Below are 20905 nucleotides of genomic sequence, written 5' to 3' on the forward strand. Positions count from 1 at the left end.
CTAGTGGTGAGTGCTTGAAGTGGCCTACCAGTCAACCAGAGCTTCTGAAATGCTGCGTTGAGACAAGGGTGGTTTTTGTTGTATTTTTGTTTTTTCTCGGTGGAGTCTTTAAGCGACAACTGTGTGGTACTACTTTTTTTTCGCTGTTTGATTTTCATCCATCTTCCGCTTGTATTCATCATGTATCTCCTTATGATTCTTGTAGAGGTGGGAGATCAAATTGCTGGTATTAAAGGAAGACGTCTTGGTTCCTCCTCGCATAACCAACTTTTTGCAGTCATTGCAAATTGCCAGTTTTGTATCCGTCAGAGACACTTTAAAACAATCCCAAACCATGTCGTTAGTCAGCCGAGCGAGCTGGCTTGTTAGCCATGGCTACAGCACCGGCAACAACACACTCTTGTTGTTGTTATGCTCCGCTCGCGGCGGTTTGATGAGGTCATCAAGAGTCGCGAGTAAACTTCTCATGCTGCAGTCGTGCTGCAACTCTTGTGTTGTGCAACGGCTCTGTATTTCTCCCTACGTCCGTGTACCGCTCCGTACAGCGGCGTTTTAAAAAGTCATACATTTTACTTTTTGAAACAGATACCGATAATTTCCGATATTACATTTTAAAGCATTTATCGGCCGATAATATTGGACTGCCAATATTATCGGACATCTCTAATTCTAACGTGACGATATTGTACCCTGACTTTTTGATATTGCACCCCGAATTACTGCACTTTGATAAACTTACGGTCACTGCTCATTTCCTGGAGAAGCAGCTTGCGCGCTAATTGCTAGCTGTCTTAAAATGCTAACATGGATACAAGACACATTAATGTATTCCCCCATTACAGTAGTATTCCATATTCCAATCTAAACTTGTACAGTGTTTCCCACACATTCATTTATTTGTGGCGGCCCGCCACGAAAGAATTACGTCCGCCACAAATTAAAAAAAATATATATATAATATATATATATATTTTTTGTCCTGTCCAGCTTCTCAGGCAAATCATATAGTTGATGTAGATGCCCATATAGGCTGTTCAGATTTACCTTACAAAAGAGAAGTGTAGGATACTTCTCTTGTTGCCTTATTTGTATTTAACCACTACTGTTTTCTGTTTATTTGTTACTGACTGTGGCAGGACACCTCTGCCTCTGTTTCACTTTATGTTGCTGGTAAATAATATGGTTGTAGTAGTAGGCTAAAGTTAAATTATTTAGTATGCACTAATTAAAGGGGCAGAGCTTTAAGAGACATTTTAGCTTTTATATTTTATAAGATATATTTTTTGTAAGAACCACAATTAATAAATATATTTCAGTGAATAACTTATTGTTCAAATCTGTATATAAATATGTACATAAAGTGTTGTAATTATAATGTAAAATGGATGGATGTTTAAAACAAAACTGTTATTATTAATTACTAAGTATACATTTTTTTAACCTTTTTAGAGAAAATCATATCATTGTAGTAAATTATGCAAATTACTCGATGATGTCATGGTGACCACGCCCATAGCCACGCCCCCACCACCACAGGTATCTTGGCAGTTTATGGGAAACACTGTTGTATAAACAGTAAATACATTGCTGTCTGAGCAACCAAGCCATGACATTTTCAAACTGAACCTTTAGGCCAGACCTGGGCAAATTAAGGCCCGGGGGCCACATGCGGCCCGTTAAGCTTTTCAATCTGGCCCGCCGGACATTCCCAAATATTTTTTTTTAGATCTTTAAGATGGAAAGTGTAGCAGCCATTATGATGTGCAGTCATGTTTTCTAATGACCGTAAGTCTTCAACTATGCTAAGTATTTCAATGGTTGGAATCTGCGCTTTTGCATGATATTTTAGCGACTAGTGTTGTCCTGATACCAATATTATTTCGATACTTTTCGGTACTTTTCTAAATAAAGGTGACCAGAAAAAACTGCATTATTGGATTTATGTTAACTAAAAAATATTAGAGTGTGGCAGACCGGTACTTTTCAGAGGCGGTATGGTACCGAATATGATTCATTAGTATCGAGGTACTATACTAATACCCGTATACCGTACAACCCTACTAGTTACTATGGTAATCTAAGTCACAGCAGCTCAGACGAGGCACCAAGCAGTGTGGGTGGGGAGCGTTTCCACAGAGTGTTTCCAGAGCCTGAAATGTGGGTGTCAGGGACAGACGCGGAAGGAGATTTTTACAACAAAGTTCTAAAGCTTAGTGATGTATCAGATGTATCAGATTGTAGGTGGGGTTTTTTTTTACCCTTTGCGTTCATATTTCGCTGTGTTTGTTGCGTTTTTGTTGCATTTGGCTTGATTGTAAAATGTCGATTGAGTGGGGGTGTGACGTTCATATGTTGTCAATATTCAGGGTTTTATCGTTCATAGAACAATTTAAAATTCCATTCCGTTTCTAAGGCGGTCTGTCATAACATTTTTAGCAATCAATCAGACTTTATTGTGAGGTTTTGTATTAGCTTTCCTAAAAATAGATATAACGGCCCCAGACACATTTTTTTCCTCTAAATTTGGCCCCCCGAGTCAAAATAATTACCGTATTTTCCGCACCATAAGCCGCACTTAAAAACCACAAATGTTCTCAAAAGCAGACAGTGTGGCTAATAACCCGGCGCGCTTTATATATGGATTAATATTAATATTTATTTTCATAAAGTTTAGGTCTCGCAACTACGGTAAACAGCCACCATCTTTTTTCCCCATAGAAGAGGAAGCGCTTCTTCTTCTACTGTAAGCAACCGCCAAGGTGAGCACCCGCCCCCGTAGAAGAAGAAGCGCGCGGATATTACCTTTCATTTCATTTGTGTGTTTCTGTAAAGACCACAAAATGTCTCCTACTAAGAGACACGCGTACAAGGTTCCACTGACTTTTGATATTCCTGTGAACCGCACTGTGGATACAACGGGAGCACGTACGGTGAATATCCGTTAGCTTGCCATGCTAACGGCCAGAAACTTCCACCCACGGTGATATTCAAAAGGAAGACCTTGCCAAAAGAGAACTTTCCAGCCGGCGTCATCATAAAAGCTAACTCGAAGGGATGGATGGATGGAGAAAAGATGAGCGAAGAGACCGGGTGACTTTTTTCACGCAGCTCCGTCCCTGTTGATCTACGACTGCATGCGCGTCCACATCACAGGTGGTGTCAAAAAACAAGTGAAGCACACCGAAGAAGAAGAAGAATTCGAGGGATTTGTGGATGAGTAATAACTTCAGAACGTGAGCTTTAAATGTTTATTTTGTGTGTCGTGTGACATTAACGTTCGAGCAACGTTGAGTTATTGATGTTGCTATTGCTCGGCACTATTTTGAGTGTTACTATTTTGGTGATTGCACATTACATTTTGGGAGTGAACGGAGTTGTTAGAACGCTGGTTTGTGATATATTATTAAAGTTTGACTGACCTATCTGACTGTTTTGTTGACATTCCCTTTAGCGTAGCGTAGGTGCGGCTAATAGCACGGGGCGGCTAATAGGTAAACAAAGTTTTGAAATATGCCATTCATTGAAAGTGCGGCTAATAACACGGGGCGGCTTATGGTGCGGAAAATACGGTAGGCTGCGTTCTTAGAACAGAGTGACGTGCCGTGCCGACAACAGTTACCGTATTTCCTTGAATTGGCGCAGGGAATATAGTATTCGCACGTCTAGAATTACTGCCGGGTCAAACTCGTTTCTCAAAATAATTAACGCATGCTTGGCCTTATCGCCGGTTTATTATTGAAGCCTGATCAAATTCGTTTCGCAAAATATTAATTTTATCATCGCATGTCTATAATTTTCACCGGGTCAAACTTGTTTCGCAAAATATTTAGCATATGGCTAGAACTTCCACCGGGTCAAATTCGTTACGTCACGAGTGACGCATCTGTCCTCATTTTCAAAATGGAGGAAGCTGCTTTCAGTAGTTTACAATCGCACAAAGGAAAAAAGATAAAGAGCTATTCAGTAGGATTTAAGGTCCAAGCTATTGAATACCGGTACAGTATGCTAAAAAGAACAGTAAGCAGCTATGTTTTATTAATATACCGTAGCTCCGTGTGTCAAATACTGTATAAGTCATTAAATGACTCCCGCCTCCTGGTGGTAGAGGGCGCTGACGCGCTAGTGATCCTTCTTGCGACTTCCGGTACTGCAGAAGAAGTGAACGCACGCAGCAAGAGATTTTTTTTTTTTGCCTTTTAACAAGGAGGATTACATACCGGTATCTAAAATAAAACAGTTTTCTAAACTGGACTTTCAATGGAAGCAGGAGGTAATAATTAAAGGAATATCTCCATCGAGACAGAGAGACTTTTAAAACGGAAAAAAGAAAATAATGAAGACTTCTATAAACAAGTTATCGATGCTTTCGGTCAGAAGGAGCTGCAAATGGACTCCATTTATAAGTACAGGTAAGACCATAATAACGTTTTTTTTAATTAAATGTGCTTTTCATGATGGTATGCTTACATCACGCTCAAAGCGCACGCCTAAATTTTATGGATTCCTTTTGGTAAACGCCGGAGTGAGAAGAGGTTTTAAAATATGTAGCGCATGCACGGCCATCCCGCAGGCTTCCGGTAAACGCAGGAGTGACAGGAGGTTTTAGATTAATTAACGCCCCTGCGGCTATTCAAGGAAATACGGTAGTAAATCCACGTGATGTCACACAGTGTGATCCAACACGCGGTATGACATTATATGGCATATAATTGGTACATTTTTGCAATAAAGGGTTCATCAGTTTTGCCTGTGTCTGGTTCAAAGACCACTTGCGCAGGCTAATGCTTTGCTTGAGTAATTCACACACCGGATTGATCAGAAGCAGCAGCACTCTTACAAAATGGAACAACATAACACAATTTCAGTCACTCGACACCCTGACGCCGCTGTGGGAAAGGCAGATAGCTGGAAGAGTGGATACCTTTCTGTAAACTGTGTCACATCAAACATGATACATTACATAAACATCACATGTGGACATTCACACAAAAAAGGGGGGGCTGCATTTGGCGCTGTGGGGCCGCCGCTTTCCACCATGCACATCGCATTGTCAGCAGAGAACACAAAAGGCATTCATGCGTGCAATAAATGCAGGCAGCAAAGTAAAATATAACGGATAAAGTCATGTGCTGTGCATTAAGTAAACAAAACGCTGTGAAAAAATGATGAGAATAAGATCATGACAGTTGGGACTAAAGGTGGAGAATTCATATTGAACCCAAAAGGGGGAGGGGGAGGGGGGGGAATTAACAGTGTTGTAACTACAATTGAACTGCTCTTACCTCCACCATAATGTGAAAGGGGTGCTTCATGAAAAAGAACATAAGAAGCAAACATAGAAATTATTGGTATATTTGTCAGGAGATGGAATAAGAAAGAATGTAAAAAAAAAAAAAAATGTGTCAAGTCTGGATAATTGACGGTTTGAATTAACGCTCCACTGGAAGCGATATTGGGACGGCAGCAAACAAGCTGTCAGACAAAAAAACAACCTTCTCCTACGTACACTGCAAAAACTATAATCTAAGTAGGATGAAATATCTCAAATAAGCTTACTTTCTGTCTGATAAGATCATTCTTCCCACTAAGCAGATTTTATGTTAGTGTTTTAAGGGTTTTGTATGGCGTCACATTATTGCCAAAAATCCAAGCGCATAAAAACTGTTATCGCGAGCTGATTCTCCACTTCGCGCGCCCTTTTGCGCGTGCGCGGTGCCTTTCTGTGCGTGCGCCGTCTCGGTCTGTGCGCTGTCATGTTTCATTTTGGCACTTTGGGGGCGGGTATGCTTAGACCGCCCCTTCTTTCTGATTGGCTTTGAGCATTTTTTCATATGAGCCAATCAGGGGCCGTACTTATCAAGCTTCTTAGAGTGCCATTTTACACTTAAGTCCTGAGAATTTGCGGAATTTAGTCCTACTCTCAAACTTAAGAATAAAAGCTTTTTATCAACGTTCTTAAGTCTAAGAATCACTCCTACTCTCCACAATATTTAAGAGACCTTCAGAGGTGTCTTAAGTGGTTAGGAGTTGCCAGCAGGGGATGGCACTGAGGCGAGAGAGACGTGCGCGAACATTCAGGGAACGGAACAATGTTTTGTTTTTTTTGATGACGAGCAGCTGATCAAATGGTATCGTTTAGACAGAGCGGATATTATTTTTGTCACAGATTTAATACTTTTCGATTCCTTGTTGATTTCTGCATGTGTCTGCAGTGGGCTAGTACCTGTATATATAGAGCCACCCACACCAGTTTCAAATTAGTTGCCTAATTAATGAATTGGAAAGAAAATGTTATGACAGTAGCGTATGTGTGTGGCCGTGAGGTGAGTGACGTCAGTGAGTGTGTGGGCGATAGAAGAGAGGGAGCGGTAGCGTGAGTGCCGGCGGGGACTAGTTTGTTTTGTATTATTTTGTAGTTTATTGTCAAAATATACACTCCCATTGTCAACTTAAATGTTTCCAAGATATTTCTTTATTCTTAGACAACGGATTCCCTTCCGTGATTGGTCATTTCTATGGACACAGAAATGACGTCACCTAAAATTCCGTTTACGGCACATAGTAATGTCGTAATTCAGCTCTGAGTGTGACACTTAAGATTCAGTCCTACACTTGGCTGAAAGTGTGAGTAAGACGCTTGATAACTAACTTTTAAGTGCAGCTTTCAGCGAAGAATGCATTTACTCTTAAGTCAACTCTTAGCAGACTTCTTAGGAGTAATTCTAAGAAGCTTGATAAGTACGGCCCCTGAAGTATAGCAGGGCGGGTCGTCGTCAATATGTATCAAGATTTACGGAGGAAGAAGTGGATAAAAAAAATGTTGGCTGAAAAAGAGGTAAGTTATTGAACCGGTTTGGAGTGATTGTAAGGGTACTAAAAATAATAATAATACATTTTTTATTTATAAAGCACTTTTCATATATTTAAAATGCAGCTCAAAGTGCTTTACATAGTTAAAAACAAAATGAGGAATAACACCCACACCCCATGAAGACAGTCAAACATGTACATAAAAATAAACAAACAACAACAATAATAACAACACAATGACAATAGCCAATCACAGGAACCCTCTGGACGTGGAGATCCAGAGGGTTCTTTGAGGAAACACTAGATCAGGGGTCACCAACCTTTTTGAAACCAAGAGCTACTTCTTGGGTACTGATTAATGCGAAGGGCTACCAGTTTGATACACACTTAAATAAATTGCCAGAAATAGCCAATTTGCTCAATTTACCTTTAACTCTATGTTATTATTAATAATGAATGATATTTACACTTAATTGAACGGTTTAAAAGAGGAGAAAACACGAAAAAAATGACAATTAAATTTTGAAACATAGTTTATCTTCAATTTCGACTCTTTAAAATTCAAAATTCAACCGAAAAAAAGAAGAGAAAAACTTAAAAAAATAATTTATGGAACATCATTAGTAATTTTTTCCTGATTAAGACAATTTTAGAATTTTGATTAAATAGGTTAAAATCCAATCTACACTTTGTTAGAATATATAACAAATTGGACCAAGCTATATTTCTAACTAAGACAAATCATTATTTCTTCTAGATTTTCCAGAACAAAAATTTTAAAAGAAATTCAAAAGACTTTTAAATAAGATTTAAATTCGATTCTACAGATTTTCTAGATTTGCCAGAATAATTTTTTTGAATTTTAATCATAATAAGTTTGAAAAAATATTTCACAAATATTCTTTGTCGAAAAAACAGAAGCTAAAATGAAGAATTAAATTAAAATTTATTTATTATTCTTTACAATAAAAAAAATACATTTACTTGAACATTGATTTAAATTGTCAGGAAAGAAGAGGAAGGAATTTAAAAGGTAAAAAGGTATATGTGTTTAAAAATCCTAAAATCATTTTTAAGGTTGTATTTTTTCTCTAAAATTGTCTTTCTGAAAGTTATAAGAAGCAAAGTAAAAAAAATAATCAATTTATTTAAACAAGTGAAGACCAAGTCTTTCAAATATTTTCTTGGATTTTCAAATTCTATTTGAGTTTTGTCTCTCTTAGAATTAAAAATGTCAGGCAAAGCGAGACCAGCTTGCTAGTAAATAAATACAATTTAAAAAAATAGAGGCAGCTCACTGGTAAGTGCTGCTATTTGAGCTATTTTTAGAACAGGCCTGCGGGCGACTCATCTGGTCCTTACGGGCTACCTGGTGCCCGCGGGCACCGCGTTGGTGACCCCTGCACTAGATGATAAAATAAATGGATTAAAAATAATTAAAATACACATCAGGTAAAAGTCCAAAAATAATATGAAATAAGATAAGATATAATCAAACATAAAAATAAACTAAAATATGAAAAACTATAAAATAAAATAAAATACAATAAAAACTGAAATATAAATATAATAAGACCATATAAAAATAGGCTAAGATATGATAAAACATAAAAATAACTAATACTAATAGAATAATCCTGCAGATTGGGCCTAATATTTGTGTAGTAAAGTGGTTTTTGAATTCCAGCAATGTAATCTGAAAGATGTTTAAAATAACAACAATTAATGTTAATATTTTTGAAACAATATACTTCTTATAACATGAGTATCTGTGTGCATGAGAGAGTGTAAAGAAAAGCATTGCTATAGTTTCACTTCATCTGCCTTTTTTTACAACCTACTTGAAGTTGTATTTTTCTTTCTTTTTTCTTCTTTTTTTTTCAAAGCCAATCAGAAAGAAGGGGCGGTCTAATCATATCCGCCCCCAAAGTGCCAAAATGAAACATGACAGCGAACAGACCGAGACAGCGCGCGCGTAGAAAGGCACCGCGCGCGCGCAAAAGAGTGTCGCGCGCGCACGAAGTGGAGAATCAGCGCGCGATAACAGTTTTTATGCGCTTGGATTTTTGGCACTAATGTGACGCCATAGTTTTGGTCCTAAATGATCTCAGTAAGATGTTACAGCTGAGATTTGATGACCTATATTGGGTCTATCGGAGTTTACACTGGCTCCCTGTTCATTTTAGAATTGATTTTAAATCCTTGCTGTTTGTTTTTAAAGCTTTACATGGACTGGCACCTCAGTATATCTCGGACCTCGTCCAAATTTACACTTCTGCGCGCGCTCTGAGGTCCGAGAGCCAGCTCCAGCTCGTGGTGCCCAGGACCAGACTTAAAACCAGGGGAGACACAGGGCCTCCTCTGTGGTCGGCCCTAAACTCTGGAACACTCTGCCCCCTCCATGTTCAAACTGCTTCCACAGTGGACTGTTTTAAGTCTCGTCTTAAGACCCACTTTTATTCTTTGGCTTTTAACACTACGTGAGTTGTGTGGTCTTCTGTCCTCTGTTGTACTCTGTGTTTTTTTTTAAAATAAATTTTGATGTCTATTTTACTGTTTTAATTGGTTTTACCCTTTAAAATCGTTTTTAATCATATTTATTTTTTATATTGTTTTTGTATTGGTTTTCTATTAATTTATTCTTTATTTTTATTCAGTCATTGGTGTAGCACAGGGGTCACCAACGCGGTGCCCGCGGGCACCAGGTAGCCCGTAAGGACCAGATGAGTAGCCCGCTGGCCTGTTCTAAAAATAGCTCAAACAGCAGCACTTACCAGTGAGCTGCCTCTATTTTTTAAATTTTATTTATTTACTAGCAAGCTGGTCTCGCTGTGCTCGACATTTTTAATTCTAAGAGAGACAAAACTCAAATAGAATTTGAAAATCCAAGAAAATATTTTAAAGACTTGGTCTTCACTTGTTTAAATAAATTCATTATTTTTTTTACTTTGCTTCTTATAACTTTCAGAAAGACAATTTTAGAGAAAAAATACAACCTTAAAAATGATTTTAGGATTTTTAAACACATGTACCTTTTTACCTTTTAAATTTCTTCCTCTTATTTCCTGACAATTTAAATCAATGTTCAAGTATATATATTTTTGTAATTGTAAAGAATAACAAATACATTTTAATTTAATTCTTCATTTTAGCTTCTGTTTTTTCGACGAAGAATATTTGTGAAATATTTCTTCAAACTTTTGATTAAAATTCAAAAAAATTATTCCGGCAAATCTAGAAAATCTGTAGAATCAAATTCAAATCTTATTTCAAAGTCTTTTGAATTTCTTTTAAAAATTTTGTTCTGGAAAATCTAGAAGAAATAACGATTTGTCTTTGTTAGAAATATAGCTTTGTCCAATTTGTTATATATTCTAACAAAGTGTAGATTGGATTTTAACCTATTTAAAACATGTCATCAACATTCTAAAATTAATCTTAATCAGGAAAAATTACTAATGATGTTCCATAAATTATTTTTTTAATTTTTTCAAAAAGATTCGAATTAGCTAGTTTTTCTCTTCTTTTTTTCGGTTGAATTTTGAATTTTAAAGAGTCGAAATTGAAGATAAACTATGTTTCAAAATTTGTCATTTTTTTCGTGTTTTCTCCTCTTTTAAACCGTTCGATTAAGTGTCAATATCATTAATTATTAATAATAACATAGAGTTAAAGGTAAATTGAGCAAATTGGCTATTTCTGGCAATTTATTTAAGTGTGTATCAAACTGGTAGCCCTTCGCATTAATCACTACCCAAGAAGTAGCTCTTGCTTTCAAAAAGGTTGGTGACCCCTGGTGTAGCATAATATTGTTTTTAACATGGCTGTGCAGCACTTTGGAAACATCCTTGTTGTGTAAATGTGTTATATAAATAAAGTGGATTGGATTGAGTAAAACATGCTTGAAACTAGAACATCAACTGATGCAAAGATGTGTCATTAACTCTAAAGGCTTAGTGGCCACATGCGTGGACAGCACCTTTTAGCTCTTATTTCCAAAATTGTGTACACTACGGAATTGGGGTCTTATGTGGACACTTATACTGCCACCTGGTGGTGTCAGAGGAGTATAACATACAATGGAATTTGGAAAAAAGTGTAAAAATAAGAATGTCACTAAACATGAAGTACACATTTGTGTACTTATGGACTAAGTATGTCATATAAAAAGATGATTCTTAGTTTTTATTCTAATTAGGGTCCATCCATCCATTTTCTAGGGATGATGTTTGATAAGGAATTATCGAGTTCGAGCCTATTATCGAATCCTCTTATCGAACCGATTCCTTATCGATTCTAGATAGGTTGTTGTATATGGAAAAAACCACACAATATTTGGTTTAACAAAAGCTCACTTTTATTATATAATAAAAAAATAAAATCTAATAAATAAATAAATATTGACTGTTACCCACCTAAAAAAATAAAATAACATAAATAAATATTGACTGTTGTTACCCAAAGTATATTAAGTCGGATTTTTCAGAAAAACAAATATATACAGTGACACAAAAACAACCTGTTTCTGTGATCACTATAGGTGTATAAATAATAATATAGTGTAAAATAAAATCAGTCCCTTGGGCACAAAACTGAAAATAATACAGCTCTCCAAAAAGTGCACTTCTGCTGCTATTTGACATAACTGTTTGTTACGATGCTTTGACATTTTTGCACGTTATTTCTTTATGAAAGAAAATTCTATGAAGAGAAAAGTTGTTTGCAAATGTGGTTACAATGCTAATAAATGAAAAGTTAAAGCTAAAAAAAGAAGTACACTTCATTGAGTTAACATTATTTCTTTATAGGGGGAACATTTTTATGAGCTAGAGAATATAACAACTACACTACCCAGCATGCAACGGGAGTTACGAGCATGCGCGGTAGCCCCGAAAAGTGTTGCATGTTGCCACGCTGTGAAAGTAAACGTCAAGAACTCAGCCAACACGCCTCGTCTGCATTATTTATAATTAGACAGACAACACATCTACAGTGTGATTTTGTTTTGTTTACAAGGAAAGAAAAACAAAAGTTAAAAAAGGGAGATGTGTTGTATATATATGTATGTGCTGTGGTTGTTTTAAGAACGTTGCGACAGCTGCCGTAAAGGAGGTGCGTTGCTAGCCTGGTTGCTATGTTTCTGGTTGGTCGTAAAAGTGTTGGTCGTGTGTTTTACCCTGCTCAAATCTCTCAGTAAAGTTATTCGATTGATGATAGCTTTTGTTTTGAACTTTATTACACCTTGGAGCGCTTTTTCCCGTCCATTGTTTTCCTGCTTTCGCTATCTGCGCCTAATGACTGAGCTACGTGACGTCATTTCTTGTGATGTCCCACGGAGCATTTCTGGTCGGGACGGGATTCGAAAAAAGAATCAACTCTTTTCCTTTACTATAGTGGTCTCGATAACGGGTACCGGTTCTCAAAAAGGGATTCGAGTCCGAGGACTCGGTTCTTTTCTTATCAAACAACCGGGAAAACCGGTTTCGAGTATCATCCCTACCATTTTCTACCGCTTATTCCCTTCGGGGTTGCGGGGGGCGCTGGAGCCTATCTCAGCTACAATCGGGCGGAAGGCGGGGTACCAATAAGGCCAAAATTGCAAAGAGAAATAAAAAAAAAAAGAATGTAAACAAACAGCTTGGGCCTTAAGATTAACACTCACAAGTATAAAACTACTTTTTTAAAGTAATAATTTCTTACTTCAGGCATGAAAAAAAAAAATCATGATGTCAAGCGCGTATCATTATGTCAAGATAATGGCACTAGAATTTACTTCATTTAAGAATATTTGTCAACATATTGAGCAAAAAGGTAGTTTTTTTTCTACCAAGAAAAGTGCACTTGTTATTAGTGAGAATATACTTATTTTAAAGGTATGTTTGGGTTCATTGAGGTTAGCTAATTAGGGTCCGCCCTGTACTGGTTACAAAGGAACCTATTGAATTTGTAAGGTTTTATTATTATTATTCTTTCTTTATTATTCCGCAGCTTTGCGCACTACTTTGCCCCCCTTAACATGCTTCAAAACTGACCAAATTTTACACACACATACAAAAAGTGGTACAGCCCACTTTAGTCAAAAAACCAAACCCCAAAAATCAAAATGGCGCTCTAGCGCCCCCTAGGAAAAAACAAAAACAAACTGTAACTCCCACTAGGAAGGTCGTAGAGACATGAAACAAAAACCTGCATGTAGGTCTCACTTAGACCTACAATTCATAATTTCCCATCCTCGGGCAAAAACCAACAGGAAGTTGGCAATTTCCCATTTTAGACAAAAATGTACTAAAAACACTGCTTTTTACGTCTTTGACCTCTAATTTGACCCCCTTAAAATACTTCAAAACTCACCAAACTTCTTACACACATCGGGACTGGTGGAAATTGCGATCTGAAAAAAAAACCGAACCCCAAAACTCAAAATTGTGCTCTACATAATTTTTGAAAAAAACAGAAAAAACTGCTCCTCAGAGGAAAACTCAGACAAAACTGCTTGTAACTTCCGGTAGGAACGTCTTAGAGACATGAAACAAATACCTATATGTAGGTCTCGTTTTACTTGTTTTGGAAAGTCTTGACAAGCCGAAATTTCTTGTTCTATTGGCAGATAATTTTGCTTAGTTCAAATAAAATACCCCTCATTTTTGTATTTTTTTCCCCTTGTTTTTGAACACTGACTTTTTGCAGTGTAATCGCTATCACGCCAACAAACAAGATCTATTGTTTCCAGATGTTCATGTATTCCGGCGATGTAGTTTAGGTCAAATTGTTAAAGGAACATTCTTTGACTTCATCGCTTCAATGTTTACAAAACAGTTTGAAGGCAGATGCAAAAAGGGACAAAGTTTGCTTCGATAATAACACTGGAAAAAAAGCAACGTTCTATGCGAAGGACATTGACTGAAGTTATCTTTTTTTGTAATTTACTTTGAAAAATAATAGAAAAGTAGTAAGAAATACAAACTAATGTGGAAAAGAGGTGTGTAATTATGAATCGGCGCTGCAAGCCTTTCAGTGTGAAAGCTGCAGGGTAGGGCGCTGAGATACAATCAATTCCATTTTGCCACACACTGCTGTGAATAATGGAAGCCTGATCGTGAAGTATGCAGTCCATGAACAAACATGGTCATAAGTTATTCCGCTAGATGCATTTCACACTGGTTGGGGCTGTTTTAGGAACACCCCGCAGCCCACTTGTGTTCGGTGTTTTGCAGCGTAAGAGCTGCACAAATGAAGTGGGTTATAATTACTTTTGCAATAAATTCAACAGACTTTACTAAAGACGGAGCTTTATTCATCTTCGTGCAGCAGCCAGATGACGATTACATCTCTTTGTACGGTATTTTTTTACATGTCTCGTGTTTGCAGAGTTGCTAAAAGTTATTCTGTGAGTGCCGCACTTATGAATTATTCACGTCATTATGCTTCATTTTGTCTAACTGTTTTGAAAGTGTTGACACGGTGTATGTACGTAGCGTCCTTAATTGGTTCAATGTATTTAGACAGGCATAAAGAGCAACTTAAACGGGATATCGCCGAGCATTAAATGGAAGAATCAATAACGCTTAAGTATGGAACTACTCTTAAATTAATGTATTTTTAATACTGACAAATGATTATTGCCTCCACAAAGGATAGATACTTACTTAAAAATGGACAGGCAGTTTTCTTAAACGTCTAAGCATGTGATTTTTTTTGTGTGCTGAAAAATAGGTTTAATTGCTGTATGTTGTTTCCCTTGTCATTTTTTACTCACAAGCTAAACAAAAACTGCAGGATTTAACTGCACCATCTTTTTCTGGAAATCAGATTATTCTATATCAGACCTGGGCAAATTAAGGCCCGGGGGCCACATGCGGCCCGTTAAGCTTTTCAATCTGGCCAGGGGCCGTACTTATCAAGCTTCTCAGAATTACTCCTAAGAAGTCTGCTAAGAGTTGACTTAAGAGTAAATAAATTATTCGCTGAAAGCTGCACTTAAAAGTTAGTTATCAAGCGTCTTACTCACACTTTCAGCGAAGTGTAGGACTGAATCTTAAGTGTCACACTCAGAGCTGAATTACGACATTACTATGTGCCGTAAACGGAATTTTAGGTGACGTCATTTCTGTGTCCATAGAAATGACCAATCACGGAAGGGAATCCGTTGTCTAAGAATAAAGAAATATCTTGGAAATATTTAAGTGGACAATGGGAGTGTATATTTTGACAATAAACTACAAAATAATACAACACAAACTAGTCCCCGCCGGCACTCACGCTACCGCTCCCTCTCTTCTCTCGCCCACACACTCACTGACGTCACTCACCTCACGGCCACACACATACGCTACTGTCATAACATTTTCTTTCCAATTCATTAATTAGGCAACTAATTTGAAACTGGTGTGGGTGGCTCTATATATACTAGCCCACTGCAGCCACATGCAGAAATCAACATGGAATCGAAAAGTATTAAATCTGTGACAAAAATAATACCCGCTCTGTCTAAACGATACCGTTTGATCAGCTGTTGCTCGCGCACGTCTCTCTCGCCTCAGTGCCATCCCCTGCTGGCAACTCCTAACCACTTAAGACACCTCTGAAGGTCTCTTAAATATCGTGGAGAGTAGGAGTGATTCTTAGACTTAAGAACGTTGATAAAAAGCTTTTATTCTTAAGTTTGAGAGTAGGACTAAATTTCGCAAATTCTCAGGACTTAAGTGTAAAATGGCACTCTAAGAAGCTTGATAAGTACGGCCCCAGATGTTTAAGATGGAATGTGTAGCTGCCATTATGATGTGCAGTGATGTTTTCTAATGACCGGAAGTCTTGAACAAAGTATTTCAATGGTTGGAATCTGCGCTTTTGCATGATATTTTAGTGACTAGTGTAGGGCTGCAACAACTAATAGATTACATCGATTAAAATCGATTATAAAAATAGTTGGCGATTAATTTAGTCATCGATTCGTTGGATCTATGCTATGCGCATGCGCGGAGGCAATTATTTTAATTTTTTTTAATTATTATTATTTTTGATAAACCTTTATTTATGAACTGCAACATGTACAAACAGCTGAGAAACAATAATCAAAATAAGTATGGTGCCAGTATGCTGTTTTTTCCCCAATAAAATACTGGAAAGGATAGAAATGTAGTTTGTCTCTTTTATCCGATTATTAATCGAAGTAACAATCGACAGATTGATCGATTATCAAATTAATCGTTAGTTGCAGCCCTAGACTAGTGTTGTCCTGGTATTAATATTATTTCGATACTTTTCTAAATAAAGGAGACCAGAAAAAATTGCATTATTGGCTTTATTTTAACAAAAAATCTTAGGGTGTGGCGGACCGGTACTTTTCAGCGGCGGTATGGTACCGAATACAGTGTTTCCCACACATTCATTTATTTGTGGCGGCCCGCCACGAAAGAATTACGTCCGCCACAAATAAAAACAAAACAAAAAAAAAAAACGTTTTTTTTTTTTTTTTGTCCTGTCCAGCTTCTCAGGCAAATCATATAGTTGATGTAGATGCCCATATAGGCTGTTCAGATTTACTTTACAAAAGAGAAGTGTAGGATACTTCTCTTGTTGCCTTATATGTATTTGACCACTACTGTTTTCTGTTTATTTGTTACTGACTGTGGCAGGACACCTCTGCCTCTGTTTCACTTTATGTTGCTGGTAAATAATATGGTTGTAGTAGTAGGCTAAAGTTAAATTATTTAGTATGCACTAATTAAAGGGGCAGAGCTTTAAGAGACATTTTAGCTTTTATATTTTATAAGATATATTTTTGGTAAGAACCACAATTAATAAATATATTTCAGTGAATAACTTATTGTTCAAATCAGTATATAAATATGTACATAAAGTGTTGTAATTATATTGTAAAATGGATGGATGGATGGATGGATGCACGTTTAAAACAAAACTGTTATTAATTAGTAAGTATACATTTTTTGAGCATTTTTAGAGAAAATCATATCATTGTAGTAAATTATGCAAATTACTCGATAATGTCATGGTGACCACGCCCATAGCCACGCCTCCACCGCCACAGGTATCTTGGCAGTTTATGGGAAACACTGGAATATGATTCATTAGTATCGCGGTACTATACTAATACCCGTATACCGTACGACCCTTCTAGTTACTATGGTAATCTACGTCACAGCAGCTCAGACGAGGCACCAAGCAGTGTGGGCGGGGAGCGTTTCCACAGAGTGTTTCCAGAGCCTGAAATGTGGGTGTCAGGGACAGACGCGGAAGGAGATTTTTACAACAAAGTTCTAAAGCTTAGTGATGTATCACATATATCAGATTGTAGATGTTTTTTTTTTTTTACCCTTCACGTTCATATTTCGCTGTGTTTGTTGCATTTTTGTTGCATTTGGCTTGATTTTAAAATATGTGGATTGAGAGGGGGTGTGACGGTCATATCTTCTCAATATTCAGGATTTTATCGTTCATAGGAAAAAATTAAATTCCATTCCGTTTTTAAGACGGTCTGTCATAATCAGATTTTATTGTGAGGTTTTGTATTAGTTTTCCTAAAAATAGTTTTGTGTAAACAATCTATGTGCTATTAGTCATTGTGTAAACAATGTATGTGCTATTAGTCATTGTGTGAACAATCTATGTGCTATTAGTCATTGTGTAAACAATCTATGTGCTATTAGTCATTGTGTAAACAATGTATGTGCTATTAGTCATTGTGTAAACAATGTATGTGCTATTAGTCATTGTGTAAACAATGTATGTGCTATTAGTCATTGTGTAAACAATGTATGTGCTATTAGTCATTGTGTAAACAATGTATGTGCTATTAGTCATTGTGTAAACAATCTATGTGCCATTAGTCATTGTGTAAACAATGTATGTGCTATTAGTCATTGTGTAAACAATCTATGTGCTATTAGTCATTGTGTAAACAATCTATGTGCTTTTAGTCATTGTGTAAACAATCTATGTGCTATTAGTCATTGTGTAAACAATGTATGTGCTATTAGTCATTGTGTAAACAATCTATGTGCTATTAGTCATTGTGTAAACAATCTATGTGCTATTAGTCATTGTGTAAACAATCTATGTGCTACTAGTCATTATGTAAACAATGTATGTGCTATTAGTCATTGTGTAAACAATATATGTGCTATTAGTCATTGTGTAAACAATATATGTGCTATTAGTCATTGTGTAAACAATCTATGTGCTACTAGTCATTATGTAAACAATGTATGTGCTATTAGTCATTGTGTAAACAATATATGTGCTATTAGTCATTGTGTAAACAATATATGTGCTATTAGTCATTGTATAAACAATCTATGTGCTGTTAGTCATTGTGTAAACAATGTATGTGCTATTAGTCATTGTGTAAACAATGTATGTGCTATTAGTCATTGTGTAAACAATGTATGTGCTATTAGTCATTGTGTAAACAATCTATGTGCTATTAGTCATTGTGTAAACAATCTATGTGTTATTAGTCATTGTGTAAACAATGTATGTGCTATTAGTCATTGTGTAAAAAAATCTATGTGCTATTAGTCATTGTGTAAACAATCTATGTGCTATTAGTCATTGTGTAAACAATCTATGTGCTATTAGTCATTGTGTAAACAATGTATGTGCTATTAGTCATTGTGTAAAAAATCTATGTGCTACTAGTCATTGTGTAAACAATGTATGTGCTACTAGTCATTGTGTAAACAATGTATGTGCTACTAGTCATTGTGTAAACAATGTATGTGCTATTAGTCATTGTGTAAACAATGTATGTGCTATTAGTCATTGTGTAAACAATCTATGTGCTATTAGTCATTGTGTAAACAATCTATGTGCTATTAGTCATTGTGTAAACAATCTATGTGCTATATTTCTCTAAATTTGGCCCCCCGAGTCAAAATAATTGCCCAGGCCTGTTCTATATTATATCACTACAATGGTACTTCTGTTTTTGGACAATAATTTTGCACCGGCGCTACAACAGTATTTTATAAATAGGACCTTGTTTTAATTTCCTAGTATACTGAGTGTACATTGCATGTGCAAACACACCAGGATGAAAACACAGAATGTTATGGCAACACTTACAGCTATAATCTGATCCACTGTTTGCTTGAGATCCCGTTCCGTCTCGCTGTGATTATTATTCATTCAACCGTTTTCCTGGTAAGATGTTTCATAAGTGTCTTAGTGGTGTATTTTCCACACCGTTATAGTGTTATAGCTACAGCCCCATACAGATTCAAGCACCGAGTTGAGAGAGAATGTCATGTCTCTTTTCGCTGCCTCCCCCGCACTCGCCATCCACCCACCTCCACTCTCCAAGGCAGCGCTGCGAGCAATCTCTGTGTTTAGTTTTGTTTGCCTATATAAAGCATCATCAATAATGCAGAGGCCCCTGACTCCTCTTCTATACGATAGAGGGGCTACATGGGCTTTCTTCTCTCGTCGAGGACCAAGCTCTGCCCCAACGAGTCGTGTTAAACCACCTTCCAAACTGAATAAAACCATTTCAAAAACACGGGCGGACGATTCAGCGAACACGATGCGATGGCCTGTGAGGCTCTATTACTCTACATGGAAACTTTCAACAGAGCAGCTATGGAACGTGTTGGCAAGCAAGACAGGATTTACAGATAGAGATGTTTGTGAAAGGGGTTATGAACGGTGAGCAAATACAGATGTGGGCCAAAACTCTGCTCTGGCAATAATTGGAACTTTAAGCTCACAGGACGCCAATAGATATGCAATTACGACAATGCAATTAAAGTTATCCGCTGGCCAGTCTGATATGTGTAATGTATTCTAAAAAAAAAAGACAGAAAAAGCCTTCTCGAATACCACTTTGAACAAACTAAAAAGCAATTACCGTATTTTTCGGAGTATAAGTCGCTTTGGAGTATAAATCGCACCGGCCGAAAATGCATAATAAAGAAGGAAAAAAACATATAAGTCCAGTGTTTCCCACACATTCATTTATTTGTGGCGGCCCGCCACGAAAGAATTACGCCAGCCACAAATTAAAAAAAAATTAAAAAAATTGAAAATTAAAAAAAAAAAAAAAATTTTTTTTTTTGGCCTCTCCAGCTTCTCAGGCAAATCATATAGTTGATGTAGATGCCCATATCGGCTGTTCAGATTTACTTTACAAAAGAGAAGTGTGGGATACTTCTCTTGTTGCCTTATTTGTATTTGACTTTATTAAATGTATTTATATTAGAAACACAACATGTGTATATAACAAAGGGTGCAAAGTCTGCAGGCAGTAGGAAACACATGGTTAAGTGTAGGGAGTAAAACTGATGGCAGTCTAAAGTTCAAGATTTTTGGAGCTCTTTGTTCAGTGGATCAGATGTTTGATGAAGCTCTGTGTCTATCTACCACCACTACTGTTTTCTGTTTATTTGTTACTGACTGTGGCAGGACACCTCTGCCTCTGTTTCACTTTATGTTGCTGGTAAATAATATGGTTGTAGTAGTAGGCTAAAGTTAAATTATTTAGTATGCACTAATTAAAGGGGCAGAGCTTTATGAGACATTTTAGCTTTTATATTTTATAAGATATATTTTTTGTAAGAACCACAATTAATAAACATATTTCAGTGAATAACTTATTATTCAAATCTGTATATAAATATGTACATAAAGTGTTGTAATTATATTGTAAAATGGATGGATGGATGGACGGTTAAAACAAAACTGTTATTATTAATTAGTAAGTATACATTTTTTGAGCCTTTTTAGAGAAAATCTAATCATTGTAGTAAATTATGCAAATTACTCGATGATGTCCTGGTGACCACGCCCATAGCCACGCCCCCACCGCCACAGGTATCTTGGCAGTTTATGGGAAACACTGTAATATGTTACGTTAACATACCAGGCACGTTCTCAGTTGGTTATTTATGCCTCATATAACGTACACTTATTCAGCCTGTTGTTCACTATTCTTTATTTATTTTAAATTGCCTTTCAAATGTCTATTCTTGGTGTTGGCTTTTATCAAATAAATTTCCCCCAAATATGCGACTTATACTCCAGTGCGACTTATATATGTTTTTTTCCTTCTTTATTATGCATTTTCGGCCGGTGCGACTTA

At 36.6% G+C, this 20905-nt stretch overlaps 1 protein-coding gene across 2 annotated transcripts in view; it reads right to left on the minus strand.

Moving 5' to 3' along the window:
- LOC133648070 (activin receptor type-2A-like) overlaps window positions 1-20905 on the minus strand; it is a 112113-nt gene that overhangs the window by 33048 nt on the left and 58160 nt on the right. The window contains exon 5 of one of the 2 annotated variants that reach the window (XM_062043850.1): window positions 5283-5306. The exons of the other annotated variant lie outside the window; for it this stretch is intronic. Within the exon in view, the coding sequence (XP_061899834.1) occupies window positions 5283-5306 (24 nt within the window). The remainder of the gene's footprint in view (window positions 1-5282; window positions 5307-20905) is intronic. 2 annotated transcript variants of the gene reach the window in all.

This window comes from Entelurus aequoreus, linkage group LG01, assembly GCF_033978785.1.
Source record: "Entelurus aequoreus isolate RoL-2023_Sb linkage group LG01, RoL_Eaeq_v1.1, whole genome shotgun sequence".
Lineage (NCBI taxonomy): Eukaryota > Metazoa > Chordata > Actinopteri > Syngnathiformes > Syngnathidae > Entelurus > Entelurus aequoreus.